The sequence below is a fragment of the Centroberyx affinis genome, unplaced genomic scaffold (assembly GCF_046629955.1).
Source record: "Centroberyx affinis isolate AG114_WGS23_722 - 3 ecotype Tasmania unplaced genomic scaffold, CSIRO-AGI_Caff_v1 ptg000598l_1, whole genome shotgun sequence".
In the NCBI taxonomy this organism is placed as follows: domain Eukaryota; kingdom Metazoa; phylum Chordata; class Actinopteri; order Beryciformes; family Berycidae; genus Centroberyx; species Centroberyx affinis.
The window spans coordinates 37,501-61,481 of NW_027279235.1; the positions used below are offsets into that span (position 1 = coordinate 37,501).

Below are 23,981 nucleotides of genomic sequence, written 5' to 3' on the forward strand. Positions count from 1 at the left end.
ATCTTTGTAGAATGCTATCCTTTTTGCCACAGTATCGAAAGTCGTATCGAATATTAACGTTTTTACTGGTGCTGTAATCCAGGGTGAGCATTAAAGATTCAATCAAAGGTTCAGGAGCATGATAAGGAGAATGGACAAGCTGAGCAAGTAGGGCAGGGGCAGAATGAGGTTGCTGGGAATAATGAGAGAACCGAGCAAAGCAAACAGGCTGGGCGACATAAAAAGACTAGCAGGCAGGACAGACAGCTGCCAGAATGGCAGAGGCTGTCTCACGGCCATCGGAGGAATTGTTCCTTTACCAGCACTGAAAGATGCTCCACTGCTCGCGTTGCGTCTGCGATGCGTTGCGTCCGATGGCTGCGTCCAAGCGAAAAAATCGCAGAGGTTCAATTCTTGATGGCTGACGGACGCGTTCTCCCTCATTGAAATAAAGTTGAATTGATCGTTTTCTGGTGAATCCATTCAAAAGTCAGCGCGCTCTGTGGAGCTCTAACTTTAGTGGAGGAGGAAGATGTGACACTGGATGACGATCTTATGAAAATGTCTGTTAAAAGGAAACCTACAGAAGGCAGACCAAATAGTTCTGAAGCAAAAAAAGCTTCCAAAGAAACGAAGCTCCCATCTTCTTTACCGGAGGAGAAAACAGATGACAGTGACAGTGATGCAGATTCTGCCTCCGCCTCTCAGGTGCAGGCTGATTCAGAGAGTAGCTGCTCTCTCATGAAGATTAGAAGGTTCCTAAAGTTTCTTGTCATTGTACAGCTCAGCTCAGCTTCTCTTTTTAAACTGTTGATATCAGGAAATTAGAGACAGTTTGATTAGAGGGTGATTGCCACTGAGTTGCAGGAGGGCTGTCCTTACTCTCCTGCCTAAGAAAGGAGACTTGCAGCAGAGGTGGGGACTTGAGTCACATGACTTGGACTTGAGTCAGACTTGAGTCACAATTTTAATTGCTTGAGACTTGACTTGATGCATGAAGAGAAGACTTGAGACTTGACTTGGGTTCTGGTGACTTGGGACTTGACTTGACTTGGGTTCTGGTGACTTGGGACTTGACTTGACTTGGGTTGTGGTGACTTGGGACTTGACTCTGACATGGGTTCTGGTGACTTGAAAAGGTTTCTAAAGTCTTGACTTGAGATCTTGTGTTTGTGTAAATGACTTAGATTGAAAGTGATGAGATTTGTTCCAGCAGACGACTGAATTTAAATTCTGTTTTCTGAATTTGTATGGAATGATTGAATTTACTGAAGTTGAAACTGATTATAGAAATCAAACTCATGATGCTCTTACCAAGTTTTTATCCTATTAAAACCATATTGCATTGAAAAGTCCTAGATATTTAGTTTTCTTTAAGATATTAAATTGATACTGGACTCTTGATTTGTTCTGACTTGACTTGCTGTTCTACATTTTGACTTGAGACTTGACATTAATGACATAGACTTGACTTGGTAATCTAAATTTAGACTTGGGACTTGACTTGAGACTTATGCCTGATGTTATCAGGTCCATAGGATTTGTTTGATTTAAGGGTCTTGATTTGATTTTTTATTTCACTCATCGTGATTGGATAATCTACGGGATTCTGGTATGGCCTAATCGTTTTTTCTAAATTCTCTAGTTTTTGCTCTACTTGGATCTGATATTGAGATCCTTGGCTTCAAAGTTCTTGTAGAGCTTTTCAAAATAATCCTTCCAGATTGCTCCATTTTGAATGGTTAGTTGTGATGTGGGGTTATCAAATTTTCTATACAAGTCCCAGAAAAGGTTGGTGTTAATGGCCTCTTCAATTTGACTTAATTTAGCATTCATGTGTGTTTCCTTTTTGTTCTCTCTCTCTTGGCCAGAGAGAGTGCTGTGATAGGAGCTTCTTATATGCTGTCAGGGTCGTTGAGTATGCGTGGCGCAGCTCCTGGTTGGCAGGCTCTCTGTGTTTTTTGTTAGAGAGCGTCCTTAACACCTTTCGATAGGAATCACATTCTCTGTCAAACCACTTCTCCTTTGCAGGTTTTGATTTTCTTCTCTCTCTGTGTATTTAGTTTTGACAGTAGTCCAAGATTTACTACTCTTGGCTTTTTGGGGGAAGGCAAAAGATGACAAAGTTAAGTCAAGTAATGCTGTTATTTATTTATTTATTTATTTATATATTTTCTGCTGTTTCCATGTTAAATGGTGCAATGTTGTTGAAAGAAACGTGGGTGTATGGGGGGTTTGTATTTATGTATGTGTGATTTGGTTTTACCCATTTTTATCCTTTGAAATGTCTTGTTTTTGATCTCTAACTGTAAACATCTGTGCCAATAAAGGGCTGGTTAAAGAAGGTCTCCCGCTCTCTCTCTCTCTCTCTCTCTCTCTCTCTCTCCCCCCCCCTCCCTCGCTCTCTCTCTCTCTCTCCCTCTCTCTCCCTCTCTCTGTCTCTCTCTCCCTCCCTCTCTCCCTCCCTCTCTCTCTCTCTCTGTCTCTCTCTCCATCTTTCTCCTTCTCTCTCCCTCTCTCTCTCTCTCTTTCAGAACAGAGCATTACAGTCCGGTGCACTTCAGACTTTGCCAGCAGGTGTTGTGTGCAGTTCAGAAGTTGGCCAGAGAGAGTGCTGTGATAAGCAGAGACACCTGGGAAAGTCTGCTGCTCTTCCTGCTTCGCATCAACCACACCATGCTGGCCCCACCCACTGTTGCAGGTCAGCCAATCACTGCACTGTTTTTATGTTGGCATCGCCCACCACTGCCAGTCTGCCAATCACTGCAACCCCTGCTCACTCCCACCGAGCAAAAGTCCACAACAAGGCACCAATGATAATATATTAATAATATAATATAATATAATATAATATAATATAATATAATAATATTATAATATAATAATATAATATAATCAGACCCCAACGATGTTCTGGATGGAGCTCCGCCTCTGAATAATCACAAATGTGTTTATTTTTCTGAATATTGAATTTGGAAAGCAATTCTAAATTCAAGATGAAAATTCCTAGATGAATAATTGAAATGTTTCACAGTCCAGCTCAGAGATTCCTCCAAACGTTGATTTATGTATGTTTTTTTTTTCTTCAAAGGTTGACAGAAATTGTGAATTGTACACTTCTTGTTATCCATAACACAACCTCTTCTACACACGGTTCCCTCTGCTGGCTTCCTCTCCTGACGTTACTGATAGAATGATATGCAATCTGTCAGAGGAAGACTTAATTACATCACAGTCCAGTCCTGCACCGTCACAGACCGGCTCATGTATGTGACAAAGATGGGAGACCACGCAGAACTTTAAATGCCAAAAGATTATTTATTTATAAATAAGGCTCTCAAATAGGCTTTTATTTAAAAGTTTTCTGAACCACTGTAAATTCACTTGTCTTTTACAATGCAGAAACCTAAGAGAGATTCTACCCAGAGTTAAAAGTCTGAGAAGCCAGTGATGTGTTCTGTTCAAAAGGCTGTAAAAAAAAACAAACAATACTGCTTTTGACGCACTCGACGGGCAGGTCGGGACTTTATGATTTATTGACATTTCACTGAATTTCGAATATTGAAATTCGTTCTGACAGCCTCAGTATGGAGGAGCAGAACCGTCACATCTGCCTGACAGTAACAGGGAGGAGCAGGAGGGAGGAGCAGGGGAGCAGGAGGGAGGAGCAGGAGGGAGGAGGATCAGGTCTAGGAGCTACAGTTCTAGATTTACACATGTACTTTCTGCTGACTCCCTGTTTCTGTCTCTTTGTCTCTCTGTGTGTAGGTGGAGTAGCAGAGAAGCTAGCTGACAAGTTGATGGCAGTTCTGTTTGAAGTTTGGCTTCTGGCTTGTGCTCACTGTTTCCCCACACCGCCATATTGGAAGACAGCCAGGGAGATGTTAGCGACCTGGAGGCACCAGCCTGCAGTGGTGGAGCAGTGGAGCAGAGCCATCACCGCCTTAACCTCCAGGTAAACAGTAATATCCTTACCTTCACCTTAGTAAAGCTGTCACTGCTCCAGGTAATAACCCCAACTGGAAGTGTTAGCTATGCCTACTTAAATCCAGTTAAACCTTTACTAAGGCCTTTTTATGCTAATTAACCCTTAACAACCCATAGGCCTTATGTTTAAGGGTAACGTATAAGGAAAGAGTCCAGCCTCCAGTCCACCAGCGGAGCGCAGCTGACATCTAGGTGAAACTGCTCGTTCCAAATGGCCAGTGCCTTTTATTAAAGACTGGGGAGCTGCTGCCAGTCTGCAAGACCCAAAATGGACAGTTTGAAAAAGACTTTCTTTCTTTCTTTCTTTCTTTCATAGTAGCCTATAGTGACATTGTGTGTTTGAGATGATCAGAAACATATGAGTAAAGCTCATGCTTGCTTATATATCAGATGTCCTTCATGTTGGCACTATAACAATAACAATGCACTTTATTTTAACCGAATAGCTTGATGTCATTACAGATAGCTGGCTAAATGCTAGCTAGTTGAATCAAGGTTACTGACTTGGTAACTATGGTGATAAGCCTAGGCCAGTGCTGTCTGGAAGGACAATGTAGCACTAGTAGTAGTGCTGTTCCATGGCTAGGTGTTCCAGGGTCAAATGTTCCAGGGCCGAGTGTTCCTAACCTAAGTGTTCCAGGGCCGAGTGTTCCTAACCGAAGTGTTCCAGGGCTGAAGTGTTCCAGGGCTGAGTGTTCCTAACCGAAGTGTTCCAGGGCCGAGTGTTCCAGGGCCAAGTGTTCCAGGGCCAAGTGTTCCAGGGCTGAGTGTTCCTAACCGAAGTGTTCCAGGGCCAAGTGTTCCAGGGCCAAGTGTTCCAGGGCCTAGTGTTCCTAACCTAAGTGTTCCAGGGCTGAGTGTTCCAGGGCCGAGTGTTCCTAACCAAAGTGTTCCAGGGCCGAGTGTTCCAGGGTCAAGTGTTCCAGGGCCTAGTGTTCCTAACCTAAGTGTTCCAGGGCTGAGTGTTCCAGGGCCTAGTGTTCCTAACCTAAGTGTTCCACGGCTAAGTGTTCCAGGGCCGAGTGTTCCACGGCTAAGTGTTCCAGGGCCGAGTGTTCCTAACCTAAGTGTTCCAGGGCTGTGTGTTCCAGGGCCTAGTGTCCCTAACCTAAGTGTTCCAGGGCTAAGTGTTCCAGGGCCTAGTGTTCCTAGGCTAAGTTTTCCAGGGCTAAGTGTTCCTAGCCAAAGTGTTCCAGGGCCGAATGTTCCTAGGCTAAGGTTCCTGGGCTTTAAGCCTGCAGTGGAAAAGACCCATCATACACTGGGCTGACTGTTGGGTTTAGCTGTGGTCTGTAATCCCACACAACTTTCCATCACATTTTAAACATGATGATATTTTTCTGTCTTGTTGACCTTGCAGATTGTTGCTGTTAACCTACGGTCCATCCTTCCCTCCACTTAAAGTCCCAGAAGAAGATGCTGCTCTGATCCCAGCAGACATGGACAACGAGTGCATCCGCCAGACCTGGTTCAGATTCCTACACATGCTCAGGTAACACACACACACACACACACCTCCAGTGATATTTGTGTTTCATAATTGTTTCATCTATGAAGTCTTCAGCCTGTTCTCTTGACCCCATTCCATCTAGCCTTTTCAAGGAGATGTACAGTAAATTATCATCAAACATACTTTTGATTATACATATCATACATATTAGTATGTCAGCTTTTAAAGTGGTCTGACGGGGCGCCCCGGTGGCTCTCCGAGTAGAGCGCGTACCATAAGGCTCGGTCCTTCCCGCAGCGAGCCAGGTTCGAATCCGACCTGTGGTCAATTTGCTGCATGTCCTCCCCTCTCTCTGTCGAATAAAGCATAAAAATAAATCTTTTAAAAAAAATAAGAAACCTTGAGATTATTTTAGACTCTGGTTTTAATTTCAAAGCACATTTTAATTATTTGACCAAGACGGCCTTTTTTCATTTACGCTCTTTAGCGAATACCTCCTTTCATAAAAAAAAAAAATAAAAATTTTGATGCACTCTATGCATTACCTCATAGCACTACCTTGTAGCACTCCCTCGTAGCACCTATGTCCTGTTGGACCAGAACTTAGCTCTATAGCACTTACTCTCGTTGTTCTCTCCTATCTAGAAACTTGCTTGTGTTGTATGCAAATCTCATGTGTAAGTCGCTTTGGATAAAAGCGTCTGCCAAATGTGAAATTGTAATTGTTGTAATTGTAATTGTAATATTGCCAAAGTTAGACCATTTCTTGCTCAACAGGACGTAGAGAAGCTTGTTCATGTTTTTATAACCCGTCGCCTTCACTACTGCAATGCACTTTATACTGGCCTGCCAAAAGCAGCAATTGCACAGCTCCAGGTTATTCAAAATGCTGCTGCCAGGGTCTTAACAAAGACAAAAATAAGGGACCACATAACACCAGTCTTATATGACTTGCACTGGCTCCCTGTGTCAGCTAGAATTGATTTTAAAGTTCTGTTAATTATCTACAAAGCTCTTAATGGTTTAGCACCCTTATATACTGTATATCTGATTGTCTGTCATTTTACACCCCAGCTCGCCCTCTAAGATCCTCCTCTGAAAAATTACTGACTGTACCTCGTGTGAGATTTAAAACTACTGATCAGGCCTGCTTCAGTTATTATGGTACAAAACTAGGGAACAGAGGCACAGACAGAAGGCATTTTTCAAAGGAAGTTGAAAACCCACCTCTTCCAATTATCTTATCACTAACCTTCCTTTTACGGGTTAGGGTTTTTATTTTTAATGTTATTATGTGTGTGTATGTATGTGTGTATATACGTGTATGTATGTATACATATACGTATATAATTTTATTTTACTTTACTACATTTTTATTCTCACTGTTTTATCACACGTAAAACTGTAGCTGGCTAGCTAGAAGTCTGTGTTTGCATCTGTTTACCCTGCAATAGCTTAGAGTTTGCTACAGTTTTGTAAACAAATCCACATGTAAAGCCTGCCAGGCGCATCTCCCTCCGTGAATGCAGCAAAAACGAGAGCCAGAAGAATGCCACTGTCTCCAAAAATAACTGACACCGCTATGATTATACTGTGAGTGTCGTGTTTTGCAAAACAACGTTTATAGTTTTCAAAGACTGCACCCTAGGTTCCTTTTTTTTTAAATTTTTTTTAGTCAATGTGTTTTTTCTCTCTTTCTCTCTCTTTCTCTCTCTCTCTCTCTCTCTCTCTCTCCTTCTCTCTCTCTCTCTCTCTCTCTCTCTCTCTCTCCCAGTAACCCGGTGGATCTCAGTAACCCGGCGATTGTCGGTTCTACTCCTCAGTTCCAGGAGGAGGAGTTAGGAGAGGCAGATGGCCTCCAGCAGCCTTGCCTCAAACAGCTGCCTTACATCTTCTTCAGAGCCATGAGAGGAGTCAGCAATCTGGTCGATGCCTTCCTGGGTATGATGACCCCTGACCCCTGACTCTAACCCCTAAGCTCTAGATCTGACCCTTGACCCCTGACCCCTAGCCTGATCTCTATCACTGTTTTACCCTCTGAGTCTGGCTGATCTTACTGGAACCTCAACAAGCTTCTGTTCTAGTTTAAGGTGGGCAGGAGGAGTTTAGGGGAGATGGGAGGAGTTTGGAGTGGACAGGAGGAGTGAGGAGAAGTGAGAGGAGTATGGAAGAATTGAGTAGGTAGGAGGAGTTAGGAGGAGGAGTTAGGAGGAATGAAGGGAGGAGTTAGGAGGAGGAGTTTAGAGGAGTTAAGAGGATTGAGGAGGAGGAGTTAGGAGAGGGAGTTAGGAGGTATGAGGGGAGGAGTTAGGAGTGAGGAGTTTAGAGGAGGAGTTAGGAGGAGTGAGGAGTTAGGAGGAGGAGTTAGGAGGAGGAGTTAGGTGGAGTTAGGAGGAGTTAGGAGAGTATGTGTGACTGGATGTTTCCTCTAACTCTTCTTCTCTCCAGGTTTGAATGTGGCCAACAGAAAGCCAGAGCTGCTACTGCCCAACCATGGTATTACTGCACTGACATTATGATACACTGTATTACACTATGATAAACTATAATAAATTGCAGTACACTATAATACACTATAGTACACTATAATAAACTACAATACACTATGATACACTATAATAAACTACAATACACTATAATACTGCAATACACTATAATACACTATAGTACACTATAATAAACTACAATACATTATAATACACTATAATAAACTACAATACATTCTAATACACTATAGTACACTATAGGGGACTAACTATACTACACTGTTCTACGCTGTTACACTCTTCTGTTTTTCTGTCTGAAACACCGAATCAGCATCTGAGAACATGATCAAGACTCTAGTGTCTATTGATAATGAACGGGAGGTACAGGCTCTACAGTGTCTATTGATAATGAACGGGAGGTACAGGCTCTACAGTGTCTATTGATAATGAACGGTAAGTTCTGTTAAGACCAGTATAGATTTTTTGGACCAGTTGGTCTTGGCTAACCGGTCTCTCCATGCTGGTTATCACCTGGCTCTGTCAGGATTTATCAATCAGCTTTGAGCACATTCACTTAAAAGGGGCAGGGTTTGTAACAAATAGCAAATAACATGCAACATGGACAACTCCAGACCAGTGGATTTAAGATAAGATGAAACTTTATTGATCCTTGTGGGGAAATTTGGTCATTGGAGCAGCAGAAGGTAATAGGAGTCAGCAGGGAAAAAGAAATAGAATATAAACACACAACTAGAATATAAAAAAAGCAATACAATAAGTAGAAAAAAAAACAATAAAGTAGACTGTGTGTATTGTGCGGTTATATAAACATATGCCACTGGCAATTTCAACATGCTACTTAGGCTAAAAATGGGAAGTATCACAAAGAAATGGATTACGAACATTTGTGTTTTTGTCTCAAGAGCAAGTAAACCGTAAACAGTGTCTTCCCCATGAATGATGCGGAGTTTAGTGGGGCAAGAAGTAGAAAATATGTTACCTCATGTTTTTTGATTGTATGTGGCATCAAAAGGGGAAGAGGAGGAGCCATTCATTGGTGTCCAAGATATGATGCAAAATGTACAATTAAACATTGTGGTGCCCCTCTAACCTCTAACCTAACCCTAATACGTTGGATGGCCTGTGCCTAACCTGGATAGCTCTGATAAAAAGCCCTTCTGTTCTTTGAAACAGTTGTGGTCAGGGCTCTGGGTAAATATCTACAAGCAACCAACCTAACCCTCTTAGGCAAATCAGTGCAATTTTGAAATTGGCAAAAGACAGCAATGAGACGCATCATTCCCCAAAGTTTCCCCAAAGAATCCCTCTTTAATGACTGAATGAATTTATTTGTCAATTTCTTAAATTCAAAGCTCTACAAAGAAAAAGACACTCAAGCAGTGAGTGCCATCAAATAGTAATATAATAGCCAGAGTGGGTTTCCTGTGAAGAGCCTTTTTACTGTCTGTCCACTAGGAGAGATAATCCCATTTGGGGTTGTGGTTAAATGGAATTAGGGTTAGGGTAGTTAGTTAAATTGCTTTTTGTATGTTTGGATCTGAAAGCCTGAACATAATCTGCTCCGGAGCAGGTTAGCTGTGCATCCTTTGTTACCATGGTGATGCACCCTGCTTAAAAGTGAGACTGACAGCCTGGGTTAACACCAACGTTAGCTTGCTAAAACATGAATGTTTCTTCGTGTCACATCTGATCACTTCAACTCACCAGACTCTGCTGATCAGAGCTTGACTCATTCTGGGGTTTTCTGTTGGTTTCTCTCCCTCTGTCTCCTTGTGGTTCACCTGCTCCTCTGTTGCTGCTGTTGCTGTTGCTGCTGTTGCTGCTGTTGCTGTTGTTGTTGTTGTTGTTGCTGTTGCTGTTGTTTTGTGTCTGTAGGAGTGACAGCAACAAGGATCCATGTCAGAGACAGACTGCCTTCTCTAGGTAAACCGGACTCACAGGGTTTAACCCAGACTAACTCTAATCAGGTTGAGAGACGCCTGTCATTAGGTCCAGACCTGACCAGACTAGACTAGTACCAGACAAGTACCAGACCAGACTTGTGACAGACAGATTGAGACTCAGGAGCAGACACACTCACGGAGGCAGATGTAGGATTAACAGGTTTTACTGGATGATAGATGAAGTGATACAGCAGACAGGCAAAAACAACTTGGCAGATAAAACTAAAAACTAGACAGACAAACTTGGCTACAGGCTAATAACTTGGCAAACCAGCAGGCAGCTGCAGAAGTAAAGCGGTCTGATGAACTGAAAAGAAGACTGAGAAAGAGCTGGCTGTAGTAGACAGGGCCTTGATGAGATGAGATGAGATGAGATGAGATGAGATGACCCAGCTGTGTGATGAGCAGGAACCAGCAACAGGCGGGAAACTGCAAGACCAGGGTCCAGTTTCACGTCCGTGGCTTAAACAATCCAGGATAATTGGACACGTGCCGTATCAAATGATCTTATCAGGTGAGCTCAGGCTTTGTCGATCAGGATTTGATCAGTCAATCCCACATTAAATCATCTGGGATAACTGCTACAAAGGGGAGATGAATCACACGCCAAAAACAGGATCACACTCCTTATATGGACACGAGGCGAGGACACCTGCAGGATGACATCACATATTGAAATGGACCAAAGTAACAACTTTTTTAATTCTCATAATGTAACCTGTATATTGCTTTGATTTTTTTGTGGTTTCAGTTTAGCAAGTTACATTTTTGTCACCGGAAGAAAAAACAGTAACACTTTCTATGACGCCCATGTCTATAATGCATTATAATCTGTTTATAGCACTGTATAATTACAGTTATAAATCATAAATATTCATAATGATTTATAACAGTAATCATAACACATTATAAAGCATTTTATAATGACTTATAAGGTCAAGTATCATAATACTTCATAATTGCTGGTCACTCACGGACATTTTTTTTTTTTGCAAGGATCATAGTGTATTATAATTCTCATAAAATATTTTTATAGTGCATTTAAAAATTATGTGCCAAATTTCCAGAAATAAGCCTGACTTGCTGAAATAAGCCTGACTCTTTGAAATAAGCCTGACTTGCTGAAATAGGCCTGACTCGCTGAAATAAGCCTGACTTGCTGAAATAAGCCTGACTCGTTGAAATACGCCCGACTCGCTGAGATAAGCCCGACTCGCTGAGATAAGCCCGACTCGCTGAGATAAGCCCGACTCGCTGAGATAAGCCCGACTCGCTGAAATAAGCCCGACTCGCTGAAATAAGCCTGACTCGTTGAAATAAGCCTGACTCGCTGAGATAAGCCTGACTCGCTGAAATAAGCCCGACTCGTTGAAATAAGCCTGACTCTTTGAAATAAGCCTGACTGCTTTGTGGAACAGTGGAACCTTCTTCCTGCGTTCAGATTAGTTACTGAGCTGATGGATGAAATCTGATCTATGTATTTATTATACATTATAGTATATCTATTATATATCTATATTATTTATTTATATATTTATGGGGTTGGATAACAAGCTCTTCTGTATTCCAATGCTCTCACAATCTCCAAAGTCAAAGAAGGGTCGCTTGCTTATATTAAATTAGAAGTTTAGTAATTATTTGTTTTTAAAAATGAAAACAGAATCCTGTCTTAATTTCATGGGTTGAATGATCATGTGTTTTTGGACATTTAGATTTCCAGATTGTTTCAGGCTGTTTGATTTTCACTCCATCTCCTCCCAGGTGTCGCTGTGACCAGGAGCAATTTCAGAGAGCGCCTCCCCTCCTATGGTACTTTAGCTCCCTGCCAATCACCAGGGAGCTCAATGGCTATTGGTGGATTTGGTCGGCAGTGAGAAAGCTGATTGGTGGATCAATGAATGCCTTGAGTCTGTCACAGTTTCCATCAGGCATCAGTGTCAGTCTGTCAATCAAAGTGGGGTTTGGTTTGATCCATGTGGTAATGACAAGCTGTCAGCCAATCAAAATGCAGGGTTTGGTTTGATCCATGATGTAATGACAAGCTTTCAGCCAATCAAAATGCAGGGTTTGGTTTGATCCATGCTGAATGAAGTAGAAATGTTTGATTCTGATTCAGTCCACTGGACTGGTGAAGGCTGTGTTCACATCCCTCCTCTCCTCTCCTCTCCTCTCCTCTCCTCTCCTCTCCTCTCCTCTCCTCCTCTCCTCTCTTCCTCTCCTCTCCTCTCCTCTTCTCTCCTCTCCTCCTCTCCTCTCTTCCTCTCCTCTCCTCTCCTCTCCTCTCCTCCTCTCCTATCTTCAGGTATTTCTCGCCCTCGTTCTGACAGTGCCCCTCCGACTCCAGTGGCCAGACTGAGCATGCCCAGTGGCCCTCCCTCCACCAACACCACCCCTCCACACAACAGACGACAAAAACCAACTACTGTTGCCAAGGCAACCAGCAAGCCGTCAATGGTAAGGGTGGGGGTGGGGGGGAGTAGGAAGTCGATTTTCTGTGAAGCAAATCAGAACAGCTCAGATTGAACTGATCTCCTCTCTCCTCTCCAGACTTCATCTTCATCCTCCCAACACTGGAAGTCTTCCTCCCAGCAACCCCCCCCCTTCCCCCCCCCTCTGTCCAGCCCCTCCAGACCCCTTCCCTCCCCCTCCAGGTCAAAGGTCAACTCAGTCCTCAATCTGTTTGGCCAGTGGCTGTTTGATGCTGCGCTGGTCCACGTCCGACTGAACTGGAGAGACAGCAGTGTGCCTGGTGAGTTCTGTACTGTCTGTACAGTATTTACTACATTTACTTTATTATTATTAAACAATACATATACTTTATTATTATTAAACAATACATATACTTTATTATTATTAAACAATACATATACTTTATTATTATTAAACATTATTAAACAGACAGCTAACAGACAGCTCATCTTTTCACTTTTAGCCAAAGCTTGTAAATTACTTTATCTTGTCTTTTTAAATCAGTATTTTATGTCAGATTATTAATTTCTTTGGTAAGTATCCATGTAATAAACCGGTTAATGTACAGCGTGCCCCTTTGCATTGAAGTCTTGATTCACCATTTAAGGCTTATTTTGTGATAATGAGCGGCTCACTGTACATTATGTCTTGCCTTATATGTATCTGCCTTATATACTCCATACTTTATATACTCCTTATGTATCTACCTTATATAAGTTGAAGGTGGTTCAGTTCACTAGGTGGAGGGGGTTCAGTAGGTGGAGGTGGTTCAGTTCAGTAGGTGGAGGTGGTAGAGTTAAGTCCAGTTCAGTAGGTGGAGGTGGTTCAGTTCAGTAGGTGGAGGTGGTTCAGTTCAGTAGGTGGAGGTGGGTTGGCCTGGTAGCGGTTGCTCCAGTTTGATGGAGCTCCTGAAGTTACAGTAGCTGGTTATTCTGTTGTTGGTGTGAGATGCTGAGGTGTCTGAAGTATCTCATCTGAAGTGTCTTTGATATTCCTGGTGAACAGTCTCACAGCCTTCTGGTTGAGCTGCAGCTGCTGCTGGGGGTTCTCTTCCAGTCAACTCCGTTCGACACAACTCCTCTATGGGATCAGCATCTCCAATGCGATTGGCTTGAAGTCCTTATACACGCCTTTCAGGCAGAAAGGACTGCCCAGCACCTCGGGAGCCCCTCCCTCCCCCAGGGGTATAATAACCCTTGCTGGCCTCCTTTCATCACAATTTAGCTCTTCAAGACTCGCTTGATAGCCCTATCTAGATACACTACGTTATTACCTGTGGGTATTCAGCGGCTTGTGTGCTTCAATTCGAAGGAGATTTTTCATCTACCTTCATGAGGCATCACTGTGTATTCACAGATTATTCACTTTTCGGCTTGGCATTCTATTCTCAGGCGTTGGCTATAGCAGCTAGTGGTCACCGGCAGCCCCAGCACTCTGGTACCGTGCCTAGAATAGCTCTTTGCCCGGTCGAATACAACGTTATCCTCCAGCGCTAGCTTTTCAGCTAGTAGGCTAACCAGTCACTTCGGCTCACTGGAACCGTACCCGGAATAGTTTTCCCGCCCACTAATGAGCATATCATTACCTTCCAGCGCTAGCATTACAGCTAGTATGCTGTGCTGGAAATACCCCCATCCTAGCTATCGCAGCTAATAAGCTACCTGGTCGCTTCGGCTAACTGGGGGCATGTTGGGAGAGCGTGTGTCCCCGCTCGATATGGATAGACCTCAGACCAAGGGAGGGCCCAAACGTTGGCCTTGCCCTAATGGCTGCGGCTATTCTATTGAGAGGAAGGACACTCACTCTGCCTGTACTAGATATATGTGTCTGGCTCTGTTGGAACCAGGCGCATACCCCCATTGCACCCACCTGGATGTCAGAACCCTTCAGAAAAGTTTAGATTTTATAATGCTGAATTTCGAGCCGGCTGATATGCATAACTTGTAGCCACCGCTATCTGACCTAATTAACAGTGAGCACAGTGTGACAATACGGATGCACAGATACGGATAACACCGATTCCCGCAATTGAATCGGGTTGAGTGGATGCTGTTCACCTGGCGCTCTCAGAGGAGGAGAGCATAGACGCTGGAGTGGAAGACCTTACCAGCGACCACTCTGATGGCGGAGATGAGGATGAGTCACCCTAACCCTAACCCTGACTCAGACTCAAGCTGCTGCCGGGAGCGGTGCACAGGGCTCTTCTACAGCCGGAGGCTTGTTTTTGAACATATGCCAGCGAGCCGCTCTCCGACTCTGACTCGACTGGCCTGTACCAACTGCTAGCGAGGAGTCTAACAGGATGCAGGGCAACTTCCTCCCTGCTACCCACGCAGCAGTGAAACAGTCTCTTCCCCTGTTTTAATGACTGCTATACTGACATTAAAAAGACATGTGACCACCCATATGAGGCCAGAGTACTGTTGGGTGGGTTTAATGCGTTCACTGAGATGAAGAGGACAATGGAGTCAGGGTGCCTCACCTGCCCCAAGGTGGAACCCTCCATAGCTGGCTATTTGGCGCCTGATGCCAATGCAGGCTATTCCTCCATGCCTATGCTCCCTCATAAGCATCCCAGGTTTTCGGCGCAGATTTTGGATAAAATCTATAAATCTGCAGCCCAAGTAGCCTGTGCACAGATTACAGTCTCTAAGTTTATGGCATATGTGGCTGAGCTGCAGGCGGACGCCGGGAAAGCCTTGGAGTGTGGGGAGCCTATCACTGAGCTGTGGAAGGAGATCCGCACTGTTCTAGACTTCGCCATGAGGTCCACCTGCTGCTCTAACCAGGCTACAGCAGGATTATGGGTCTCACAGTTGTGGCTCAGAGATACCTCTGGCTCAATCTGTCTAATATCCCGGACAGTATATTCCTTCAGTGAAAACACTATGAATCACTAAAAAAGTTTAAGAGCTCATCATTTTTGCTCATAATTTTTCCATTCTGTCTGTCTCTCCCTCTGTCTGTCTGTCTGTCTGTCTGTCTGTCTCTACCAGGCTGTATCACACTGACTTACTCTCTCTCTCCGTCTTTCTGTCTGTGTCTCTCTACCAGTCCAGTCTGTAGCGTCCAATCCTCTGTTTGATGTCAGTGAGTTTCCAGAGAGCTGGGAGTCCGGCCGAGCTGAAGCCTGCGGGACGCTGTGCAGGATCTTTACCTGCAAGAAGACTGGAGAGGACATCCTGCCTGTCTACCTGTCCAGGTACCTGTCTGTCTGCCTGTCTGTCTGCCTGCCTAGGTACCTGTCTGTCTACCTGTATGTCTGTCTACCTGTCCAAGTACCTGTCTGTCTACCTGTCTGCCTGACTGCCATTCTTAAGGTCATTTATTTTATTATCATGTTCGCTGTACACACAGCAGTTTGGTGTCAGCAGCAAGAGAGATGCAGAGCGCCTGTCATCTTTGTGAGCGCGCTCATTTTTTCCACCTGCTGCCAAAGTTGAACAGTGTTGAAATTTTGCCTCTTGCTACGGTGGAACCACATCTGCTGGCTAATGGTGTGACAACAACAACAACAATCATGGCGTCAATGGAGGACGTCATCATGCTGGTGTCACAGTACCCAGAGCTGTATGGCACAACTTCAGAGTCATATAAAGACTCATAGGCATGGCAGAATATTAGTGGCAGAGCCGGTAAACCACATAGGATACACTGTGGGGAACACTACTATTTGTCACCTGCGGGTCCAGGAAGCTACACGGAGGGAACGCTGGCGCATACTGGCAGCTGCTCCACTCCTCTCTGAGATATTTTTTTTGCAATTTTGTGGTATCTACTCTCTGTGAATACCTGCTGCAGTTATTTTACATTTTTATGCTTTTGTGATTTTTTCCCTTTTTAAGCCAAGTGTGTGTTACAGTCTTACTTTGATCGTCTCCCGGATTTCTCCAGCTTTCTCAATACAGAGGTTCCACAGCCTGACGCTGACCGGCTCCACGCCCTGGATTCAATGGTTTCTCCCCCCCATCGTCTGTGATTGTTCACTCATTGACTTTGGGTTTATTCATTGACTTATTTTTCCATTGCTTGTGACTTTTTGTGTGCTTTTGGAGCTTCTTTCGGTCTTGTGAAGTGACATCAGTCAACGCTAGCCAGCCTGTGGCTGACACTATCGCCAGCACACACACTGCAGAGCTTTTGGTTTTTACTGCGCCAACCATGATCTCATACACAGCTTTACAACTATGGAGACTTCAAAACTCTACCGTTACCATCAGTAAAGAAGCTCTGACCTGCTGTCATCTACTTGGGATTCTAAGGAACAGATTCCGTTACAGCCACAGAGGATCGTGCTGTAGTTTTGAGCTCAATGGCGGAAGCAAAACAAATCTCCACGTCATTGTTGGAAACACCGCGAGACCTCTACGCACCAAACAGGACAGAAAACGTGGAGTGGATTTCAGTCTACTGCGGCCTCTACAGAGACTCCTACCCACCGTTCCATCAAACTTCAAAATAGAACTTTTTAACACACAATCCCTCACAAATAAATCCTGTCTTATACATAACCACATCTTGGACAAGAGGACTGACTTCATGTGCCTTACTGAAACCTGGCATCAGCCAGAGGTTTACTCTGTGTTAAATGAAGCCTGTCCCCCTGGCTACAGTTACCTGGAGAAAGCCCGCAGCACTGGTCGTGGTGGTGGCATAGCTATTATACACCGAAATGAGTTGAAATTGTCCCCCCTACCTCTGCCTGAGCTGTCCTCCTTTGAATGCCTTGCACTCAAATGCAAACCCCCCTACCCCATGACAATACTTCTCATCTACCGGCTACCCAAACCAAACTCAGCCTTCATCTCAGAGATGCACAAACTTCTCACTTCACTCTGTACCACATCTGCCAATATTGTCATTCTTGAAGATTTCAATATTCACGTCGACACCCCCTCTTGCCACTCTGCTGCTGAGTTTCTACAACTATTGGATTGTCTCAACCTAAAACAGCATGTTGATGTCCCCACACACACCAGGGGGCACACGCTTGACCTGGTCATCACTGACTCTGCCCCCATTAGCAACCTGCTGGTGTATGATCTGGGTGTGTCTGATCACAAGGTAATTTCAATGGAGCTGCAATTTTTGTCTCACCATACCAAGCCCAAGCACCAAATGTGTTTCAGAAACCTGTAAAACATCAACCCAGACATCATGACTTTGGACCTCCAGCACATCTCATCTGCAAACTTTTCATCAGCTAGTGAATCGGTGGATTTTTACAATAAAACCCTGAGCAGTGTCCTGGATCTCCATGCCCCTGTCAAAACTCAAGCAGTCATCTTCTCACACTCAGCCCCCTGGTTCACCTGCGAACTGCAGAAAATGAAGGCAGCTGGGCGTGTACTTGAGCGGCGTCTCAGAATTTCTGGGCTCACTGTTCACAGATTAGCCTATCAAGAACACCAAAAGGCCTACTCACCGAAAACACAGAGGAGCAGTGCAACAGTTCTATTGACTTTTTCAGGGCAAAAGTCGACACCATCTGCTGTCTTCTCTCCAACTCCTCCTCTCTGCCTGTCCCAACTGTTGACCCACAGCCTGGGATTTCCCAGCATCTCTGCTGCTTCTCTGAAGTCTCACAGCGAGAAGTTGAGGACATCATCCGCAAGATGAAACCTTCCACCTGTGCCTTGGACACTTTTCCCACGGACCTGGTAAAATCAAGCATCTGTGCTCTATGTCCCCTGATCACCCAAGTCATAAACCACTCCCTCCAGGCTGGTCATGTTCCACCAGCTCTAAAAACTGCTGTCATCAGACCCCTTCTCAAGAAACCCACCCTAGACCCAGAAGTTCTTGCCAGTTACAGGCCCATTTCCAATCTCCCATTTCTGTCCAAGGTGCTGGAAAAAGTGGTTGCTGCTCAGCTTCAGGACCATCTAAAATTCAACAACCTCTTTGAGAAGTTCCAGTCTGGCTTCCGTTCCGCTCACAACACTGAAACAGCTCTGGTCAGGGTTACAAATGACCTGCTGATGGCGGCTGATGCTGGCTCCCCATCTCTCCTGATCCTCCTTGATCTGACTGCAGCGTTTGACACTGTCGATCACGGCATCCTCCTTAAGCGCCTCCAATGCACCATCGGACTCTCTGACTCTGTCCTGAACTGGTTTCAGTCCTACCTGTCTGGAAGAACTGAGTATGTCTTCTTGGGAGGTGCAAAGTCCCGGACACACCCTGTCACCTGTGGTGTCCCTCAAGGGTCGGTCCTCAGCCCCATCCTGTTCTCCCTGTACACACTCCCCCTTGGCCGTGTCATTAGCCCGCATCGAATATCATTCCACTGCTACGCAGACGACACACAACTATACCTAAAAACTGTCCCAACCCCCTCAGCAGCCTTGTCGTCGTCATCGTCATCGCCGTCATCATCATCATCATCATCACTAACCACCTGCCTTGAGGAGATAAGGGCCTGGATGAAACACAACTTCCTGCAGCTAAATAGCTCCAAAACTGAGGCTATCTTAGTTGGCACCCCACACCAGGTCCAGTCATCTCCCATAACTCGCATCACATTTTCTGGCCAAGACATTCCCCTCTCCTCATCAGTATCCAACCTGGGCGTTAGGTTCGACCCTCACTTGACCTTTGACGCCCATATCAAACATCTGTGCAAGACCTCCTCCTACCACCTCAGGAACATTTCCAAACTCTGTCCCACACTTAGCCTGTCAGACGCGGAGAAACTCGTCCATGCCTTTGTCTCCTCAAGGCTGGACTATTGCAACGCACTTCTCATCGGGTCTCCTAGCAGGAGCCTCCAGAAGCTCCAATACATCCAGAACAGTGCTGCTAGGATCCTGATGAGAGTGCGAAAACATGAACATATCACACCCATCCTACATTCACTACACTGGCTTCCTGTCTCCTTGTTTGTTTGTTTGTTTGTTTGTTTATTTATTTAAGAAGGGACAATGCACATTAATTAACATGAGTACTTAAGTACATCATGTAAAAGTGCCAGATTTAGCCGTACAGGCTAGTTTTCATCTGCAGTCCCTGCCAGGTTGATGGCATATAAAAACATTAAGAGAAAAACATACAGGAACACATAGGCACATAAACACATAAGCACAGACAAAAGCATATAAGCACAGACAAATAATAAGACAATGACATAACCCCTACTCCAGATTATGACAGCAATCCCTGGCAGGTTGATGGTATATAAAGAACATTAAAAGAAAACATACAAGAGCACATAAGCACATAAACACATAAGCACAGACAAAAACACATAAGCACAGACAAAAGCACATAAGCACAGACAAATAATAAAACAATGACATAACCCCTACTCCAGATTATGACAGCAGTCCCTGGCAAATTGATGGCATATAGGTGTCCTTCAGGGTAGAATACAAAATATCTCTGCTAACGCATCAGAGCATCCATGGAAATGCCCCTCCCTACCTCACAGAACTGCTCACAGCACAAACCTCCTCACGTAACCTGCGATCCAGAAATAACAACTTTCTCCATCCCCCCAGGACGAAGCTCCGCACCATGGGGGATCGGGCTTCTGCTCGGCTGCACCTCGTCTGTAGAATACTCTCCCTGACCACCTGAGGGCACCACAGACTATTGATGCTTTTAAAAGGGGCCTAAAAACCTTCCTTTTTAACAAAGCCTTTCCTTAAATTTGTGCTGTTTTTTTTATCTTTGTCTTTGTGCATTGTCTATTATCTTTTCCTTTTTAATCAGTCCTTTTTTCCTTTGTGTCGCTTTTAACTTTTCTTTGCTGTTGGTTCATTTTTATCGGTTTTTATGCTCCTGTTTTTTTTCTCTTTCTTTTCCTCTGTAGCACTTTGAGATTTGCTTCTAATGAAAAGTGCATTACAAATTGAATGTATTATTATTATTACTTGGGAAAATGTGTCAGTTTGCAATGCACTAGTTAGAACGTGAGGGGTGGAAGGATAACAAAAGTTAAATGACAAAGGTATATGTGGTGAAAATGCATGTGAATTGAAAACAATAGTGATGAAAATACACCTCCGAATCCTTCATCAATAATAATAATAATCAATAATTAAAGCTGCAAGCAGTGATGATCGGGCCCTCGCACCTTCGCATACGTCGGGGTGTGCCGCAGCCGTGGCGACATTACCGGACACCGACCGGTTGACGTAGCCCACACCATGAAAATTCCATGTAAATCAAATGATGATTGTCACACAAGGCTTACTTTCTGTTGCCAGTAGGTGGCGCAATGACTATGACTCCTAATTGACATGTAGATGTCCTCAGGCCAGGACTCTGGTCCAGCATATGAAATCTGGTGCAGATTGGACAATGTACATTCAAGTTAACGCAGCTTCCTGTTTCATGGCGAAACATCGAAATTCGCCATGCTGCCATGGCAACGCCGTTCGATGAAAGCATCATCAAGGTCTCAAGGCTTTTCTGACCACATTTGAGGTGGATCTGGTCAACCTGCTAGGAGGAGTACAGCAAAGTATAAAACATGTCATTTCCTGTGGCCAGTAGGTGGCGCTAACTGAATATCAGCATGTAGATGTCTTCAGGCCGGGACACTTAACAAGCGTGTGAAGTTTGGGGCAGATTTGACCATGTACAGTCCAGTTACAAACCACTTCCTGTTTCGTGGTGAAACATGGAAATTCGACGCCTTGCCACGCCCACGCCGTGTGACGAAAACTCAAGCTTTTGATAACTTTTCATCATCAAGGTCTTTTATACACGCTGACCAAGTTTGACGTGGATCTGATTAACCCCCTAGGAGGAGTTCATTAAAGTACGACCCCTGCAAATCACGAAAACGAGATGGTACATCTCAAGGGGTTTTATCCTGAAAATAAATAAATTTGTCAACATCTTAAAAATCACCAAAAATGCACAAAAATGTCACAATAAATTCAAAATGGCGGACTTCCTGTTGGGTTTGGGGCATGGTACCAATTGACTTTTTTTTAAGTCTGGACATGATACATGTGCCTACCAAGTTTCGTACGTCTAGGGGAAACGTACCGCGAGGGTACGAGGGTCATCCTTTCATTTTCTCTCCTTTCCTCCTCTCTCTTCCTCTGTCCTCTCTCCTCGTCTGTCCTCCTCTCTCCTTGTCTCTCCTCTCTCCTTCTGTCCTCTCCTCCCTCAGGTTCTACCTGGTTCTCCTGCAGGGTCTCCAGATGTCGGAGGTGTTCTGTCCTGTTCTGGCTTCCATCCTCCTCAACTCCTCCTCTCTGTTCTGCTGTGACCTGAAAGGAGTCAATGTGCTGCTTCCCTCCTTCGTCTCAGCGCTGGAGAACGTACTGCCTGACAGGTACTACTACTGCAAATATTACTACTACTGCAAATACTACTACTACTGCTAATACTACGACTACTGCAAATACTACTACTACTGCAAATACTACTACCGCAAATACTAGTACTACTACTGCTGATACTACTACTACTACTGCTAATACTACTACTACCGCAAATACTAGTACTACTACTGCTGACACTACTACTACCGCAAATACTAGTACTACTACTGCTGATAGTACTACTGCTAATAATACTACTACTGCTGATACTGCTACTACTGCTAATACTAGTACTACTGCTAATACTACTACTGCTAATACTACTACTACTGCAAATACTACTACTACTGCTAATACTACTACTACCGCAAATACTAGTACTACTACTGCAAATACTACTACTACTGCTAATACTACTACTACCGCAAATACAAGTACTACTACTGCTGATACTACTACTACTACTGCTAATAATACTACTACTGCAAATACTACTACTACTGCTAATAGTAGTACTACTGCTAATACTAGTACTACTACTGCTAATACTACTACTACTGCTGATACTACTACTACTGGTAATACTACTACTACTGCTAATACTACTACTACTGCAAATACTACTACTACTGCTAATACTACTACTACTGTAAATACTAGTACTACTACTGCTGATACTACTACTGCTAATAATACTACTACTGCTGATACTAGTACTACTACTGCTAATACTAATGCTACTACCGCAAATACTAGTACTACTACTGCTAATACTACTACTACTGCAAATACTACTACTACTGCTAATTCTATTACTACCGCAAATACTAGTACTACTACTGCTAATAGTAGTACTACTGCAAATACTACTACTACTACTAATTCTATTACTACCGCAAATACTAGTACTACTACTGCTAATACTAGTACTACTGCAAATACTACTACTACTACTGCTAATTCTATTACTACCGCAAATACTAGTACTACTACTGCTAATACTACTACTACTGCAAATACTACTACTACTGCTAATTCTATTACTACTGCAAATACTAGTACTACTACTGCTAATACTACTACTACTGCAAATACTACTACTACTGCTAATTCTATTACTACCGCAAATACTAGTACTACTACTGCTAATACTAGTACTACTGCTAATACTAGTAATACTAGACAATCTAGTTGTGGTTCAAACTGTACTCGCTCCTGTTCCTGACCAATCACTGTCTGTATCGTCCCGTATCGTGACATGTAGAACACACATGGAATGTTGAGCCTGATGTCCACCAGATGCGGTACGGCTCGACCCGTGTGACTCGGCGCTGCGATGTCCACCGGGTGCCGATGCGTTGCGGTAGCGGCACGGAGGACGTCCGGAACCCGCACGGCAGTTTCTGCCGCTCCGTTCTTTTTCCGCATCTGGTCTATTTTTGCTGGATCCGCTTGCGTCTGATGAGCGTGAAAATGCATTTATTTACTTGAGGGTGATGCATACAACTCAATCGAACAATTTTATGTTTTTAATGGAAAAGTAGGTTGACTCAGATAGCCATGTCATCAAGGCATATCCCCCTAATTTTATCTTTCTAAATAGGCCTTGATCCTCGGGTCGGGGGGTGGGGGTCCTCCCTTTGACTACTCTGAGCCATCCCTCTGTCTTCTGTGCACTTATTTATTATCCTCCAAAATGCAATAACAATTTTACTTCTGAATTCTCTGACCTATTTTCTATTGCAGTTATGACATCATGAAAAGAAGTGAGAACACAATATTTTCCCGTCTCATTTAAGAGAATCAGAACAATCCCAGATTACTTTTTAAAACTATTAATTCCATCATTTGTCCTGGTCCTTAGGGAATTGCTGACTCCTCTCCTTTGCAAAAGATTCTTGTCCTTTGTCAGTAAGTTATCTAGCATTTGTGCCCAAATTTCTGTAACCCTAACCCCTGTTCTTGGGAGGGGGGGGAGTCCTTCATTAGATGTTATGCCAGCTATTTTATCCATTTTATTTATTTGTCATTTTAGTGGTGAGTCCATCATAGCTTTTAAACTGCTCAGCTTAAAGCTTTCAATTACATTTGACTGAACTGAACTGACAATGGGGATTGCACCATTTTAGTTTTGTTAGACCTTTCTGCTGCTTTCGAGACAGTGGACCTCTCTATTGTAATTGGCCGTCTCTCCAACTGGGTTCAACTTAAGGAGACTGTTTTAGACTGGATTAGGTTTTATCTTAGCGAGTGCTCCCCTCAGTATTCTGCGCTCTCTTCATTTTATTTTTATTTTATTTTATTTAACCTTTATTTATACAGGGTAGGTTGTCTGAGCATGCATGCCATTTTATGAATCCGTCAA

The 23,981-nt window shown here is 43.9% G+C and overlaps 1 protein-coding gene across 3 annotated transcripts in view; it reads left to right on the forward strand.

Moving 5' to 3' along the window:
- LOC139643412 (ral GTPase-activating protein subunit beta-like) overlaps positions 1-23,981 on the forward strand; it is an 81,299-nt gene that overhangs the window by 3,478 nt on the left and 53,840 nt on the right. For all 3 annotated transcript variants that reach the window (XR_011695077.1, XM_071518550.1, XM_071518551.1), the window contains exons 4-14: positions 2,514-2,680; positions 3,748-3,934; positions 5,327-5,458; positions 7,191-7,357; positions 7,865-7,912; positions 9,799-9,846; positions 11,628-11,675; positions 12,169-12,320; positions 12,414-12,615; positions 15,390-15,537; positions 21,463-21,627. Coding sequence is in view for 2 of the 3 variants with exons in the window: in XM_071518550.1 (XP_071374651.1) it covers positions 2,514-2,680; positions 3,748-3,934; positions 5,327-5,458; positions 7,191-7,357; positions 7,865-7,912; positions 9,799-9,846; positions 11,628-11,675; positions 12,169-12,320; positions 12,414-12,615; positions 15,390-15,537; positions 21,463-21,627 (1,464 nt within the window). In the remaining variant the exon portion in view is untranslated. The remainder of the gene's footprint in view (positions 1-2,513; positions 2,681-3,747; positions 3,935-5,326; positions 5,459-7,190; positions 7,358-7,864; positions 7,913-9,798; positions 9,847-11,627; positions 11,676-12,168; positions 12,321-12,413; positions 12,616-15,389; positions 15,538-21,462; positions 21,628-23,981) is intronic.